The sequence below is a fragment of the Anopheles bellator genome, chromosome 2, assembly GCF_943735745.2.
Source record: "Anopheles bellator chromosome 2, idAnoBellAS_SP24_06.2, whole genome shotgun sequence".
Lineage (NCBI taxonomy): Eukaryota > Metazoa > Arthropoda > Insecta > Diptera > Culicidae > Anopheles > Anopheles bellator.
The window spans coordinates 78,147,919-78,165,414 of NC_071286.1; the positions used below are offsets into that span (position 1 = coordinate 78,147,919).

Below are 17,496 nucleotides of genomic sequence, written 5' to 3' on the forward strand. Positions count from 1 at the left end.
ACGCCGTGCACCGGGCTGGTTATGCGTAACCGTCGGAGTGGCCCAACATTTCGACACTTCGGCTTTTTTGGCGCCCCCCGGGCCAGGAAGTCATGTGAGACCCTGTCTGTTACTTCACGGTATCGGCCACACTGGGCGAGAGAAAATCCGCCCCCGATCCGCGGGCGGCCGCGTGGCGTAATGTCATAATGCACATAAATTGGTGCCGGCCAATGATTTTCCTTCTCATCATCACTATCATCACCATCGTCGTCGTCGGCGTTGTTGGTGGCTCCGGTCCTTGCGCAACCAACCGGCGGTGCCTTTCTTTCCACCGAAGCGCTTTTCCGAGCCGCATCTTGCATCAATGGCTTTCCTTCGCGAAAGTTCCTTCAGAGTACGATCGGAGCGAGGATCGGGCGAACACAGAGTGACCAAGCGGCGGTTGGGGAGCGTTTTTTTTATAATCACATTTTTTTATTTCATTTTTTCCATTCTTTTTTACATTCGGTAAACAGAGCAAAAAAAAATAGCTTTAAAAACAAAAAAAACTAAACAACAATCAATGCATATGTGGGAAGAAGGAGCGCACTGGGGAAAGCTGCCTGGGGGCGGGCAACCCCCTAGAGGGGGAACCCTGATCCCGATTTTCCACGGGCCCTTGGGTTTGGGGCCTCCGTTTTCGTTTGGTTTTCGACGTAAAGCGTTTCGACGGAAAAAATCTTGAAATGTTCGGCTCTTCGGCCCGACCGACTTTGAAGAAGATTTTGCCTGGTTTCGCCAGGTCACGGTCAGGAACTGCACACCGAGTCACACCGCCTCCAACACACACACCCGTCCCCGGGCTTGCTTTAAAAATCTACATAACAACAGAAAAACAACTTCAACCGATCCGATCGACCGACCGGAATCCTGCGTTGGGCCCGGCGTGTGTCCGCTAGCGGTGTAGATGTGCATATGCAAAGAATTGTGGATGATCATCTTTTCTCGCTTCTCGTTGTCTTGGGCTTCCTCTCTCTCTCTCTCTCGCTCTCCCATTCTCTCTTTTTCTCACCGGGAAAGTCTTGGGTTGGGTTGTCGGGAGCGCTGAGCGGGTCGTGTGGTCGTGAGGTCGCGCGGTGCTTTCTCTTGCCATCTGGCGGAAGTTGTCACTAGAGTGGCCTACAGCCCGACTTTCTGCTCCCAGCCAGTGCAGATCTAGGAACGTTTTGGGTTTGGGACCAGCTGTGGGGTTGGGGGGGCTGGCTGGCGAGACTAAAGCACCGCGCCCACCGTGACCGCGCTCGCTCGCTCACCGTTGGAACTTTGGAACTTCACGTCGTGACGGTCGTGGCGTGAACGGGGTGAAAGGAACTGGACTCTCTCTCGCTCTCTCGCTCTCTCTCTCGTGGGGCCGCTTCCCGGAATTCGAGGTTAGGATTCCGCTGAAACTTACCCGGCCACCCGGAAACGGTTGGTTGGTTGGAGCGCCGAGGGCTGACCGGAACCCCGCACACCCTGACGACCTCTTGACCGTCGTCCTCCGTCACGTAGATTCGTTTCGTTTTGATCAGTTTTTCGACTTTACTTTACAGAGCGGTTGGATGAAACTTGAGCTAAACCTGTCAGAGCTGTGGGCCCGGACCGTGGGCTCACTGCCGGAGCTGGCCGGATGGATGGGGTGCCCACGCGGGATGGTAGGAAGGGAGTGCGGGAGCATGGGCTTGATTTAGCAACTAAGATCACAAGTTTTGCGATATAAATAATGAAATGATGGGAGCTCTTCTGGGCTTTAGTGATGGTGTTCGTCAAAGTCGTGATGTTCGCTCAGACCCTCGGAGTGGACCTCCTCGTGGTGGTGCTCTTCCTCGTGGTGGTGAACCGGCACGTGGACCGGAACCTTGACCGGGTACGGCACCGGCTTCTCGACCTCATACGGGACGTGCTTCTCGATCTCGACCGGAACTGGGCGCTCGACCGGGACCTTCACCGGGTACGGGACGTGCTTCTCGACCGGGTACGGGATGTGCTTCTCGACCGGGTAGGGCTGCGGAACTGGAACCTTCACCGGGACTGGCACGGGCTTGTCGACATGAACCGGAACTGGACGATCGTACGGGACATGCACTGGGTATGGGACCTTCTTGATGACCTCATACGGCACGGGCTTCTCCACCGGGACCGGGACTGGCTTGTCGACATGGACCGGAACTGGACGATCGACTGGGACATGGACCGGGTAGTGGACAACCTTTTCGACCGGGTACGGCTTCTCGACATGGACCGGAACCTTCACTGGCACGTGGATCTTCTTCTCCACTGGGTACGGGGCCGGAACATGGACCTTCACCGGCACATGGACCTTCTTCTCGACCGGATAAGGAGCGGGCACGTACACCTTGACCGGGACGGGACGATCGTACGGCACATGGACCGGATACGGGACCTTCTTCTCCACCGGGTACGGGGCCGGAACATGGACTGGCACCTTGACGATTTCCTTGACCGGATAGTGGACCGTCTTGTAGACTGGGTATGGTTTCGGTACGCCGACCTTCACCGGGACGGGCACATGCTTCTCCACCGGATACGGGATGTGCTTCTCGACCGGGTACGGCACCGGGACCTTCTTGACGACGGTCAGTGTCTTTTCCTCGTGCGTCTCAAAGTGTGGCACTTCGTGGTGTTCCTCGTAGCCACCGAAGCTTCCGGTCCATCCGTGCAGACCCCGTTTGTCCTGTTTCTTATCGTCCAGGTTCTGGCTCTCGTCGGCCTTGCTGTCATCTACTTTGGCCTCCGCCACTGGTTTCTTTTCATCTTCGGCCGCTGCGAAAAGCACCAGGGCAAGCAGGCAGACAACGCCCTGCGGAGTGGAGAAGAGGAAGAACTGTTAGGAATTTTCCATTGGGCGAAGCGTGTCGGGTTTTCACCGGAAGCCCAACGACCTTGTGGAATACACAATTACACGGCTCCACAAACCGTAACCAACCCGCCCCACCCCACCGAAAAGACCCCAAAAAGAGGGAAAAGAAATAATTGGGCGCAGCAAAAGGCGGCCAGTTTTCCGTTTCGCTGCCCAACGAAAGTCGATTTCGATCTCGATCGGCAGTGTAGCAAGTGATTTATGTGCACCGCTTCCGGCCGCCAGAAAGTAACAGAACCGAACGAAGATCCCACAGCTGTGCTCTGTTTTTTTTTTCTCTCCGGGGAAAGCAACGATCATCCGTCTACGCTGCACCGATCTTTCGATCCTTTGATGCGAAAGGCGACAGTTCGAACCCCGAACGGCATCATTTAAAGTTCGCTCTGAAAGACCAAACTAAAGCAAAAGAGAAATGGGGGCGGCAATTGGCACCAGGAATGCGGTGATAGACACACACACAGGCACACAGACACTAACACGCTGAAGCGCTCTAGACCAGTAAGTCGGTCACTGTTCTGTCACTGGAGAATCCCGGGAGCTGCCCGGGAGTTCTGGGCACATCCACTATTCCTTCACGAAAACCGATTCACCGGCCATTCTCGGAGAGTTCCTCCGTTGGGCACTGTCACAGTTTCAGCTCACAACAATCCTAGCACCCGACCCTACACTGGGCCCCCGACCCCGCTGAACTCCAATAAGCCTGTTACTAGCCGCTTACCAACAATTTCATATTTAATCCGAGCGAAACCTGTGTTCTGTAAACCAAGCAAGTAGACAACTGATGGTGAGTTTGGCGCTGCCGATGGTTTTTATACCGACGGGTTTCGCCCCGCTCTGCGGTCCCCGTGCGGTCCGTCCCCCTCTAGGTCCTCCCTTACGAAAGTGGTGGCTTCCTCGATGGTCTCTCGGGGCGCTCGAGCGCGGGCCTTCGCCAGGCGGCCACCGTGTGGTGGGGATTATACGGCGATCGACGCACAGAAAGAGAGTGAATAACGCCATTTTCACGCCACTCCCCCCCGGCCCAGCCTGGCCACCCACCGACCGGGTGGACCATTTCCAACCCATTACCCACACCGACACAACTTCTTCTTCGTGGATCGGCAACGGAGCGCACCCCAAGCGCAGCAGCAGCGGTGACGGCTTCTCCGCGCTCCCCGTGCTCTTCTTCGGCCCCAGACCACCTCCGGGGCCCCGGGTCCGCCGGGTGGATTGGGCAAAAGAAATTCAGGCAGCCTGGGTCCCTGGGAGCCACCGTCACCACCGTCAACATAGTAAGCTTCCCGGGCGCCTTCGGCGAACGGCCACCACCGGTGCGCGAGAGTGTTTGTGCCGATTCTGACGGCTGCGGGGCTCCCCACCAACAGACCCCTCCTAGACCCAGACCGACCGGGGGCGGGGAGGTTGTGTGTAAAGTTTGATGATCTGAACCAGTGTTGCGCAGTAGTGCGCGGAAAGCCTTGGAGCCTTCGAGAAAGAGAAGAGAAACATGTGATCGGCCATGTGGCGGCCCGGCGGTGCTATGGTCGATGATCGGTCGACCACGGAAACCCCGAAATAAAAATAAAAATTAAAGAAAAAAAGCAAAACAAGCCTCGCCGCCTGGGCCATCGGCGTTACGACTCGGCCCCGGGGGCCGATCGTAACACGCTGCATAAGGTTTTCCGCCGTGTGGCATACGGATTGCATAGGGTTTTCCACGGTGGACAATCGGGTCAGGAGTTTGGGGTTCGTTCTCGGCGCTCCGCACTTCGAGCCCAATCAAGTCAGGCTTCATCAGCCGCGCATCATGTTGATTCGATTAACGATTCTATTTCCGCACGGGATGCGCTCCGGAACGGCGGGAAAGTGACTGACCTCTTCGCGCCCGGCTGCGCTGGGAAAATCCTCCCCATTTAAAGCTTTTGGCTAATGAGATCGCAGATTTCGATCACCGCGGCCCAGCGTCACCGCCGTGTGCGTTGCTTACCAAACCGTGCACCGTGCCATTAAGCCCGGCCGGGCAAACCGAGAGGCACAAGAAGTAAAAGTAAATAGTGGCCGTCGTTAAAATATATAAATTAATAGAAAGAGCGCGTTGCCACGTTGCCGAAAGAAGCGAAATGGCAGCGGGCAGAGAAATGAAACACCGGGGCGCACGACTGGTTAGCGCCTATCCGCAACGAATCCGCCACAGCTAGTCGTCGGTTACGGGAAAATGCCGAAATGGAATGGCCCAAGCGCCTGAACGCGTGGCGGAGGGCGGTGAAAAATCAATGCACATCACCCGGCGGAAAGCGCAAACAGAGCGGCCGGCTCCGACCGATGGGTGTGTGCTATGCAATCGATGTCCGATGCCGTTGTTGTTGGTACATAACCACACGGGCGAACGGAACGGACCCCGGGGGTTTTGCGAAAATGTGTGCAAAAATTGGCAAACTGGCCAAAAACCTAATTTCCTTTGGTTCGGGTTTTTTTTTCGCGCCCACCCGGTTTGGGGAAACTTTTCGCCACACACGCCACAGGGAGCTGGGCAAATTAAGAAAAAGGCGGTTCCGTTTTTTTCCCTTCATTCACGTATTCGGCGGTTAGGTTATGGATGGGCTACCGATTCTTGGCAAATTCTGTGTGCGCAAGAATTTTGTGCGAATTTCTGCACCGAACGCCACGAGTGGCTTCGGTGGGCCCATCGCACAGTGCGACTACTGCATTTCGGTACTGCGGGGTAAAAGTGAATGGAAGCAATCGTCCTTTTGTTTTCTTCTTTCAAAGTGTACTTTTCTTAATTGTTCTGATATTAGTAGTAATTATTATGTATTCGTTAAGAGCCTCAAAATGTCCTTGAACATTGTGAAGTTTAAACATTGAAAGGTTAATATGAATAAATCAAACCCATTGACTTCTTGTAAGTGCAACACTTGACGTGGTGTCAAATGGATATCTATCGTTTTTCGGCCCGAAGGATAGCGTTCTGCTGGAAGTTTCTTTTCAAAATTTCGAGGACTCTCTTAAACTGGACATTTTTAAGACCTTGAAAAGCTTGCGAAAACACTATCACTAACTATCCTGAACACATTTTTGTAGCTTTTGGAATATTGAAATGTATCGTGGAAACCTTCGCAATTGACTGTGGTAAAACAGGATGAATCCTTTCAGCCCCAGTACCCGAACATACTTATCGCACTGTGTACACCCCTTCGAAAAAAAGACGAAACCCGCCCAAAACACCGATGGCCGATGGTCGGAGCATATCAAAGTCGGTACCTACCCCCCATCGCTTATCACCGAGGATCGATCGTGAAAATGGTCCCGAAACGGAAGAGCGAGAAAATATCGTTGCAACCGAATTGAAATTTATAATTTCGGCGACACGCGCCGCTTGGCGCACGGCCACCCACCGACCACCCGCCCACCACCCACTGGGACAGAATGGTTGGTTAATTGATTCAATGATCGCACTTTCTAGCCCTGGGCACCTGGGGTGAGTTGCATGACTTTCGGGCCCCTCGGACCGTGCCGTGTTGCAGGACCGGCCGGTGTGATAATAAATGCACGAACACCAGCGCCGTGCAATCTTGTAAGGCATCGGAGGTGTCATAAATAAATCATAATCGTAATCACTATTATGTTGGTACCCGCGACGGACGGCCCTCGGCCCTCGGTCAGTCCCAAGCCCGGTGCTTTATTATGACGATTGAATGCAAACCGCACCACCAACTAGCCGATCGCTCTGCTGCCGGTGAACGGCTGGTCGAGAGTTCCGTGGGCCGTACAACTTCGACATGCTGCCGTGCGTCTGAGGACACCTACACTTTAGCGACCAGCGACCGGCGGCTTGTCGAGGTGATTGTTTAGCATGGAGTCTCCACCGTCAAACAATCGAGCGACATCTCGAGGAGCGCAGGAATGGCCTCCGCCTCATAAAAGGCTGCGGCAGAACAATGGTGCCACGGGCCGCATAAAAGGGTGCTGAACCTCGGGGCCCGGTTACGGGTTTGCGCAAATCACTAATTAGATGATTGGCCAGATTAGTGCCGGTGCGGTCATTTGCACCAAGGAATCTGCGCCAGCGCGCACTTTCTTGCAATTTCAATAATTCACTCCGAGGGCGATCCGCCCGAAGAAGGATGCATTTTCTGCGTCTCCGTGTGCGTCTCCGCACCGGTGGCGTGGTACGCGAGATTAATTAGCGAGATATAGGTTATACGGTCTTGATGATAGGTCTTTGTATTATGCAACAATGCCGGGGCCGTCCGTCCGTCCGCTTTTTTTCTTTTGTTGTTGTGGTGGTGGTGTTTCGCGTGTATGTTTTTAGCATTGCGCGTGCCGTCTAATGGCTTCCCACCCCGGGCGGAGGGCACGCAGAGGCACCCCAGACCCTTGATGGCGTGATTGCCATCGCTGATGGCGCCGCGCAAGACGTTAATGCCGTTTTTCGACCCATGAACCAATACTTCATGAGTGCACTTTTCTTGTCCTTTGTCGTTGTTGCGTTCGTTGGCGCTTCCATTTCGCTTCCCGCAGCTGGCGGATGAAGATTTCATTCAGCCCGTCAGCTTTTGGCGTTATTTCGTAGCACCCGGGCCGATCGAAAGAATGCGCACTCGCACTGCGAAAACGCCATATTGAACAAGCGTGCCCCGGAGGCATCCACTGGGGCCACCACTAGAAGGGACGAGCTGGGGCCACCCGGGAGGGGTGGCACGGTCAAAGTGTGGCGCTGACCCGCTATGCTTTCACTTTTCATGCCTCCGAGACGCTCCGAGGTGAACACACCTCCCGCCGGGCCGGGCCGAGCGCCACGGATGCCGCATGTTTGGACGTAAATAGTTTTATTAGTTCTGCTCTTGATCGTTTTCGTTTTGTTGTGTTTCTTATTCGCTCTTCACACCGAGCGCGCGGACCCCGTGGGGGGGGAGCGGGGCCCTCAAGATAGGTTTTTTGCCCTTCGAAAGCTCACCGGGTCGACGGGAAATTGGTCACCACCGTCACCCGCCGGATCGGTGTCCCATTGGCATGGTTTTAACCAGCGCCGGGCCTCCGCGGGGGGGATTCAGCATTGGAAACGGTCGGTGACGACAGCCCAGGGGCCAAGCCTCCGGGGGGAAGCATAAAACGGGGAGGACGGAGAGTGTGCGCTGCCGTGCCACCGTGTTCCACCGGAGGCTCATTTGATGAGCCCCACAGAGGGGTGTGTGGGGTGGTGAGACAAACCCCAAAACTAGGTCGATCAGTATTTAGAGCAATGGCACGGAGCCGGAGCGGGATAGGATGGATTTGGGGCCGGGTTCGTCGCTTCGACGGGCGTTGCCGTGCATTGAAGTCTTTCGTTCGGTCGCGCGTGTTTGCGATTATTGTTACTTACGTAAACACCGACGGGTTTAAAGGTTGCGACGTTATGATGTGTCGATTGACAGCCTTCCGATCGTTTTGGGTTGATGTTGCAACAGCGATCAACGATCAACACCGATTTTGAGCTGGATTCATTCTACCGGACTTTCGGCAATGGCCATTAGCGGCCTGTGTTTTTTTGGGGGCCAGGTCGGGTGAAAACTTTTTACACGTGTTCCAGCCGAAGGCCGCGTGGCTTCCGAATGGACATCCTTCGGTGGTCGATGAGTGAATTCGAATCGCCACCGCGCGCAACCTTCACCGAAAATGTCGATCCGACACAGGCGGCAGCACACGCCATCACCGTCGCTACCACCCCTTGGTGACCCTAAGCGGGTGGCAGCCGGGGATTGAGTAATGCATTTTCCGCTCAGCTCCACTGTTCGTTCGAACACGCACGACCGAATTTTCCTCGTGCATTACATAAAAGACAACCGCCCCGGGCCTATGGTGGGTTGATTATTATGTGCGCAGCATTATCAGGCCCTACCCGACGGAGGTTACAATGTTGCCGGGAGATGATCGGCGCCTCTTGGGGAAGCATTAGAATGAATCGATTCGATTCGAAGCTCAGCAAATAATAATGGCACTTGCGGATCGTAGTGGGGTGTTCTGAAATTGCTGTTCGCCCCATCCGGAGACCGTGTCCTATGGTGAGGTCAATCGAAAAATTTCACTCTTCATGGCTGAGCGAACACCGAGCAGCGTGTATATTCCCCGTGTGCCCAATCAGAGAGCAATCCGAACAGCTTCGCCGAACCGGTTGGGCATCCCTTTGGCGGCCGCTGATGATCGTGAAGATGGCCGTGCTTCCATCACCCCTCTGCGGGTACCACACGATTGCATCGTGGCCACGAGGCCAGCTTTCGTTATGTTCGATTCGATGCATCGATGTACGCAACGCGAAACTCAATTAAATTTATTAGTTTTCTGCGCCTCTGCCACCAAAGTTGGAGGCCTCCGTTCGGTGTGCCTCGCGGACGGTGCGGGGCGCTGGGCGGTGAATGCATTTCGGATCGCCCTGATTGGGATCGGTTTGGGTGGAAAATTGGCCAGCCTTGGATTTTCCGCTTTCATGTGTCAGCCAGCCAGCCAGTCAGCTGGCCGTCCGTTTGGCTCGCCGGTTGGACAGTTTTACTACCGAAGAGCTGGTAGTAAAAACGACCCGCAGCGAAGAAAACCCCGAGAGCGGGCGAAACTGGTGAATGGCGTTCGGGAAGATGTGAAAAATGGGCTCACCGATCGTGTGACAGCCGTGGGCGCGAGGCAACGTGAAGCCGTGAAGCATTCTGGAAAAGCGGAAAACTAAAAGCCAATGGTTAACGGCCCCACGAAAGCCACACCTGGTCCACAGCGTAACTACGAGCAGGAAGCCGTACCGCTGGCCGATCAAATCCATTTCGCCGCCAATATGTGCGAGGAGGCTTTTTGCTTCTTGCGAGCACCTCAATCGAGCGAAACGTAAGTTTCTTTCCTCGAACACGACGTAACTGGGTGAGACAGGTTTTCCTACTTTTCGTGGATATTTCTGACGGTAGCTTTGGTTCGGTGCGGTTGGCAAAATACAAAATAATTTCTAGGATTTTTATTTTCTAGGCAAACAAACTTCAAACGTTGGCAAAGAAATGCTTCCATCTATTTTAGGACAGACCCTGCGCGAGACATTTGACTGCCCGTTAATTGGCCCGAGCCGAAGGAAACCTGTCCGATCCTGTTTCTCATGGGTCGTTCATTGATTTCGAGTGTTTTGCAATCCTTCCTCGGCTCCACTCGGGCGGTGCGGGCAGGAGGGGGAGCAAACTGGGTCAGCGCATTTTCACGCACTTTTGCGCGGATTTTTGCATCCTTTTGCGTGTGCCCGCCAATCAGGCGCCATTCGTGCGCCGAACCGAACCAGGCCACCCGGAGCCACCCGTGCGGGAGATCGCGGTTACGTAAGGATGAGGGGCCACGCTCAGAAACATATGCGCCAAACGCCACTCGACAGATACACGCGCAGACGCGTGCGCAGAATTATCTAACGCCGAACCGATCCGCGGGCTTCTCCGACGGCGGGCCGGATTGTCCGGATCGTTGTCGGCAGGATTGAATCACCCGGGTGTGGTGCGATGAGTGGCGGGGACACCGTCAAACGAGATTCTTAAGGGGCAGCAAAGAAAATGTGCCGATGCCGTTCTCGATTGGTTCCAATTTCTCTCTCGCTCCCTCTCTGTCTCTCTCTCTATGGCATCGTGGCGTTTGTTGCGACACATTTCAGCGGGTGCCACGAACTGTATGACGGATCGGTTTGCGCCGATCCAGCCCCGGACCCGGTCGGAGCCACAGGCGCCAGAAAGGATCAGCGACCAGAGACGGGGCGTCGCAAGTGTGCCACTCGTAATACTTTTCGGGGGCACCTCGCGTCGCCGCGCATCGTATCGATTAGTGACGCTCAATAGGCTCGCCCGGGCGGGACAATTATGGGCTCTTCTAAATGTTCGATTATATCATCACGCCATCCGCCCGGCACTCCACCAAGTGGGGTGGGCCAAAGTGAGGGGACAAAATGGTGAAGTTTGCACAGTGGCACCCCGTACGGTGGTGTGTGGCGTTTGCGCGAATGCTTACTGTTTTTTGCACCATTATTAACCGGGAAGCCAACCGGGCCAACACACTGTAATGCCCCCAAAACGGTTGCCATTCCGAGGCGCGGAGCCGCGGACCGGGCGTGGGCTTGTGTTGGTAAAAAGCAGGCGCCAGTGTGTCCAGTGTGTTTATGCTGCGATCTTTCTCTCGCTCTCTCTCGCGTTCATTCACTTTCATCCCGCTTCTATGCTGCCTCGGCACGATCGCGCCCGCAGGCCGGTGATTTAGTAGGATTTTGTTTTCTGGTTTTCGCTTCATCGATTTTTGCATCCAACCGTGTGTGGTGGTAATGGCTTACATGGCACACGATAGGCCTCGTTTGACCCGTACGCCTGGTGGTGAACGATCAATCTAAAGACACACACCGCGGGATGTCGATCGAGCAAACGGCAGATCGGGTTTCCCGAGCCTGGAAAACATTCTGCATCCAACGTGTGCGGTGGATTAATGACACCGTGCCGTCTCACATCGATGCACCACCACGGCACCACCCAGAGCTGTTGCTGCTGATCAATCATAAATTATGCAATTACCATCGAGGGGCGGCAAAGTAAATAGGATCGATCGGTAACGGCCGCCGCTGGTGTAGCGAGCACAGCGCGATTTTCTTCAACACTGTTTACTTTTTTTCGGCATCTGTCATGCTCTCGCTCTCGCTCTCTGCTTTTTGCCGCAGTTTTTCGCTTTTTCTTCGCCAATCGGAGATTTCTCGGCGCTGTATGATTAGGCGATAGGAAAAACCTTTTGAGATTGAACTGATTGACGAGTGCCATTGGAGGGCTTATAGGTGATCGCTGGCCGTGGCCAGTGTGTTACAAAGGACAGTAATGCTGTAGAAGCTGTTGCAAAACCGTTTTCAAAAGATACCGTGAGCTTGTTGCCAAGATGTTTATATTAATCAGTGCAATATGAAAATGGTAAAAAATATTAGATGCTTGGGGTATTATGAACATATTTTTATAAGAATCTTTAGTCGTTTGTTATGTTCACACTTTTTTGTCTTTGTTAACAGTGCGGTTTTCCCGAGACACTTTAATTTTGGAACTATTTTGAACTCAGAGGCTGTTGAATGTAACGATTATTTTTAACTATTCAACTCAAATGTAAATTCTTCATACAAAATGAATAATTTACGCGTATTTAGGAGCAAGCCGTCTTGTTGTTTTTGAAGCCGTCTTGTTGTTGTTTGGTGATGTATGTTTTAAATTTAAAACTTGTTTGGATGGTTATTGAGAGAGGTGCGATTAAAAAGAATTTCAAAACAATTAGTTGTGAATATTAACATCAAAGGGTTTATTGGTAAAAGTTCAGAGCTTTGCAAAGCTTTTGCAAACCAACAAATCTTCATTGCGTTGTGTTTGCATAACTTAAGGCGCTCAACCGTTCGATGGACCGATTGAAACGGTACTGTGAAATATTTCGCGGGCCAAGAAATCACCGATCCGTTTCGGCACGTGCTGGATTTTTAAATTATACTTATTAACGGTTGCCTGAACGGTTCGTAAATTAGCATGTGGAAATTGGAACGGAATCTGTAAATTGCTTTAATAAAGTGTCCGTGTTTGTTCCAATAATGAAATGAAGTTCGAACAATGTTGCTACGTAAACAAAACCATTCTTTTTTTCACTTTTAAATTATCACAATTCTTTCAGAATAACATAAAGCAATCTTCTTCAGCAGCAGAATGCGAATGCAAAACACGTAGAACAAGAAACTGTTCAATTGCTACTAAGCTGTCTGCATTTCTGCATCGCTAATGCGATGACACTGACTTTGCCCACAGCGGGACCAGGACCAGTTTGTCCGGGCCAGTCACATCGCCTGTGCTCCACTTTCGGTTCGTGTCGTCGGCTCAAGGAAAGATCCTTCACAGCAGATACAGTCACGATCGTCCAGCCAGCCAGACGACCGGTGGCAGATGTGGTAGCTCCCGAGGACGGGCTCGACGACCAACCTTTGTTGCGCACCGTGGCCGACATTAGAATCGACATTGTTTTCCGTGCTCAGGTGAAATCGAAAGGGCTCGCGAAGGGAACGCTCCCCCGCTGGTCTGCTGCTGTCTCATGCTTCCAGAGCCACCACAACCGTGCACAGCATAAGTCGACGGTGAAGAAGAATGTTACAGAAACGGTACGGTGGGCCGCGGCACGTGGTTTGGAAATTAATGGCAGGAAACCGTATTACAACAGCGCAAGAATCGTGCGCCCGGTACACATGTCGGGCAGTGGGCCACGCAGAGTGGTGGCCGCAGTTCTTTCGTGCCCGCTCGAACGGTTGCAGGCAGCAGCCATTACGACACTGCTGCCCGGCCGCCCGAGCGCGGAGCGTGTTCTTGGAGCATACGAGGAACGAAAGGAAATGCCTGGCGCAACCGCAACGACGACGACGCTTAATTGCGATCGTTGGTGGAGATCAAACTGGATCGGGGGAGATCGTATGAGAATGCGCTGCGATGCGGGGGGGTGGTGGGTGCCTTCTTAAGTGCGCAACGTTTCGAGGCTTCTGGTTGCGCAATGGCCCAACGAGTTATAAGGATATGTAACCTTCGCGCTCGTGCGCTCCTAAACGAGAGTAAACGATGATCGACATCTAGCGGTGCATAATGATTAATAAGATCTGGCACAGCGTGGCGTGCTGGACCACCCCGCTGCCTCCCCCCCCGGGGCTCCCCCCCAGGCCGGCTGGGGGAAAGGGGGGCCCCCCGGGCCCGACCCCCCCCCGCGCCTATCGATACGGTTGAGCAATTTGTGAAAGAAAACAAACTTTCGCACCGAAACAGGGTCATAATTGTAATGGAATTTCTCTCACATAAACCGCGGCCGGTTCACGAGACGGCCACGATCGCACAGCACAGTAACGGGGCTTTGGTTTCAACAATAATTTTATTTCAGTTTTCGACGTTTCTCGCCCCCGGAACGGCCACCGTCTTCTCCGGTTTCGTATTAGTAAAGTATCGCTGTTACCATAGTTCACACCGCACCACATCCATCTTCGCTCAACCGGAGCTGGAGCTGTGATCCTAACGACGCTCGGGCGGGCTCCGGCGAAGGTAAAAGGCACTTGGCAAGACCGGCGAGACCCGACGAAACTCTCCCGCCGGAACAGTTTCCCTTCGGGAAACCCTTCGGGATGGGTTGGGAGTCGTCACCGTCGGTTTCCCCGCCGAATCCATGATATGAAATTTATGATCCGCTTTCACCCGCCGCTTATCACTTCAGGGCCTGTTTAAGGCTGTCTTTCTGAGGCATGTGCCGGTGTGTGTGCGATGCTGTGTGTGACTGTATGGGTCTGATTACGATGATTTTCGCTTACATTAAACTTATCAATCGAACTGAAATCGATTCTCGAAGCCCCAACGGCGACCTCTCGAGTGGGCGATTTTGGTGAGTATTGTGTGAGATGATCGTGGCCTGGGCCACACAGGTGGAAGGACTGAGGCGAGAAGGTTACTGGGGCGTCGTTGAGAAGAGGATGTCGAGGAAGAAACGGGGGAAGGGTATTCCTATGGTTATCACAATGCTACACGTCTAATCTCTAGTGGTGATAGTGGTGCAGGTCTTCCTCGGCGTCGTGGTGGTACTCTTCGTGATGGTGGTGGACTGGCACGTGGACCGGAACCTTGACCGGGTACGGCACCGGCTTCTCGACCTCATACGGGATGTGCTTCTCCACGGTGTACGGGACGGGGCGCTCGACCGGGACCTTCACCGGGTACGGGACGTGCTTCTCGACCGGATACGGGATGTGCTTGTACACGGGGTAGGGCTGCGGAACCGGAACCTTCACCGGGACTGGCACGGGCTTCTCGACATGAACCGGAACTGGACGATCGTACGGGACATGCACTGGGTACGGGACCTTCTTGATGACCTCATACGGCACGGGCTTCTCCACCGGGACTGGGACTGGCTTCTCGATGTGGACCGGAACTGGACGATCGACTGGGACATGGACCGGGTAGTGGACAACCTTTTCGACCGGGTACGGCTTCTCAACATGGACCGGAACCTTCACTGGCACGTGGATCTTCTTCTCCACTGGGTACGGGGCCGGAACATGGACCTTCACGGGCACATGGACCTTCTTCTCGACCGGGTAAGGAGCGGGCACGTACACCTTGACCGGGACGGGACGATCGTACGGCACATGGACCGGATAAGGGACCTTCTTCTCCACCGGGTACGGGGCCGGAACATGGACTGGCACCTTGACGATTTCCTTGACCGGATAGTGGACCGTCTTGTAGACTGGGTATGGTTTCGGCACGCCGACCTTCACCGGGACGGGCACATGCTTCTCCACCGGATACGGGATGTGCTTCTCGACCGGGTACGGCACCGGGACCTTCTTGACGACGGTCAGTGTCTTCTCGTGGTGCGGATGCAGATCAACGTGGTGATGCCCGTGGCCGTACGATTCCAGGTGATGGCCACCGTACGAGTGCTCCCCAAAGTCGTGTCCTCCGAAGTCGTGGTCGAACAGACCGCGCTTATCGTGGCGCTTGTCGCCCTGCGCCGCTTCCGCCGCTGGTTTCGCTTCTTCGGCCGCCGCCGACTGCTCTTTCTGCTCGGCCGCTGAACTCAAGACCAGCAGCGTGGCCAAACCTAACAACACCTGGAGGAAACGAAACGAAAAAGGCGTTACTGGAGTGCGGCTATCAATTTCCGGTGACCAATCGGATCGATCACCAGGAGTAATCGTAATCGTAGCGCGTAATGAGGCTCTTGGCAGGCTTCCTCCGTGAGCCGCAGGCTAATTTCCACGTCTCGTTATCTTCCGACGGTCTGCCCACCAGGGTGACCAGAAAGTCAGCCGCGACAACCCACGGTCTAGTTTTCACTCTCTCTCTCGCTCTCTCTGTCTTAAAGAAGTCACTGCAACTCCAGTGCGCCAATGCCAAGCGCACCGCAGTGGGCGAAAGTTAAGCTTCCTGGACCAAAAGTTGCACTGGACCGAAGGAGTCAAACACGTTTGACAGCGCGTCACCCGGTTGCGGAACTAGCGCCGTCCGCCGTTTGCATGCAAATGTGGTTGCGCGGCTCGATTAACTAGTCCTGCGGTGCTTCACTCCGCGCCACGGGACACGGGTCTAGGATTACGCACTCGATCGCTTTCATAATTGAAGGGGCAATCTTCGCACGGGCACTTCGGAGAGATCCATTGCTCCCTCGAATCAAAGTCCAAAAACTGTTTCACGGAAAATGTCACCGAAATCCACCTGCGCCAAGAATGCCACACACACCACACAGGACACAGAACGCTCCACAGGGACACATACCAGAGACTTCATTGTGATACGCCAATCTGAACTGTACTAACTAACAGTCGTGGGTTACTGGAGGCACCAGAGTCCGAAGCGGTACTGGATGATTTCGGACGGCCGCCAACGTCTTTTATACAAAAGGCGCATTTATGGTACACTTTTGGCGCCCCACACAGCTCCCCAACACCCGAGACTGCGCGGCTTTCGGGCCTGCGCGCGATCCGCTCGACCGACCCGATTCACCGACTACTACCCCCCTACTAGAGGGTCTTGCGGGGCCACCGGAGTGAGTGACGCCGATTGCGAGAGTTACCCACTGAGCCAGTGAGTGACATTGCGCACTCGCGCGCTGGCATTCCCTGGGCAAGGCATCCTGCTGCTCGATCGGTGCTTCGTCCTCGATCGCTTCCCCAGGAAGATCCGTGGAGCTCCCTGTGAGCCGTGAGCCTTTCTGCCATTTCTCAATCGTTTCGCACCCACCGACTGACCGTCCGAAGGTCGCCGAATGGGTTCTGTCTAAGGCTTTGCATTCGCGCCGTTCTTTGGCCATTTTCTTGGCGTGTGGCGAACGGACTGGAACCGGAAGCGGTTGCGAGAAAGATGTGAAATATGATGTGTTGCGGTTCGGAATCGGATTCGAATGAAGGAGCACGCGATATGCTGTTTTCTAAAATTGTTCACACGGCGCTGCAGAGTCCTGTTGAAAGAGCCGACGCACGTGCCGTGACGCGGGAAAAACGGGGTGCATCTTTTGGTGCAGAAAAATAGATCTTAAAAGCTGACGCTGCACCGGTGAAGGTGACAATTTTCGAAAGCCACATTGGCGGGGGTTACATTTAATGTTCTGCTGCCGCGGATTGGCCAATCACATAAATGTTCAACGCACGTGACAGTTTCGCGTCAGGCACTTGTCGCGCCAGCGACATTAAGCCAGCGCTTCAATGCAACACACCGGATTGCGATAATCTGCCGCTCATTAGCCCACCGTCGCCAGCCTCAGCCCGTTGGTCATGCATTCGACAGCACCGTGTCAAGATTTAACTCCATTGCATTGCTCCGAACGCCACTCGGACGAACGATTCCGCAGCCGTCACCGGTTAATGCATTTCGTTTGGGACATCAATTTTGGTATCGAGTGAGAGAGGCAAAAAAAATAGAAATCAGCTCCGCTAAAATGCGACCTACCGAAGAAGAAAAAGCCACCATCTCGAGCGGTGATCGGCAAGGTCAGTCGGCGGCCATCTGATCGCTTTTCCTTCGTAAATCGCCAAACCAACGCGCTCTCAAGGAGATGGAAATGGCTACGCGACACACGATGATCGAGCGCGATCGAGCGAGTCTGGGCCAAAATTTAATAGA

At 54.1% G+C, this 17,496-nt stretch overlaps 3 protein-coding genes across 3 annotated transcripts in view; 1 reads left to right on the forward strand and 2 right to left on the reverse strand.

The window, feature by feature from the left end:
• LOC131208120 (angiotensin-converting enzyme) overlaps nucleotides 1-17,496 on the forward strand; it is a 50,698-nt gene that overhangs the window by 4,006 nt on the left and 29,196 nt on the right. The window lies entirely within an intron of this gene.
• Nucleotides 1,751-3,611, reverse strand: LOC131209825 (skin secretory protein xP2-like). Its single transcript, XM_058202969.1, has 2 exons — nucleotides 3,600-3,611; nucleotides 1,751-2,821 (listed from the first exon to the last, which is right to left on the reverse strand). Exons 1-2 carry the CDS (start codon nucleotides 3,609-3,611, stop codon nucleotides 1,751-1,753), a joined length of 1,083 nt encoding a protein of 360 aa, XP_058058952.1.
• On the reverse strand, nucleotides 13,747-16,240 carry LOC131209824 (uncharacterized). Its single transcript, XM_058202967.1, has 2 exons — nucleotides 16,153-16,240; nucleotides 13,747-15,488 (listed from the first exon to the last, which is right to left on the reverse strand). The coding sequence occupies exons 1-2, from the start codon at nucleotides 16,162-16,164 to the stop codon at nucleotides 14,409-14,411; spliced, it is 1,092 nt and encodes a 363-aa protein (XP_058058950.1). The 5' UTR covers nucleotides 16,165-16,240; the 3' UTR covers nucleotides 13,747-14,408.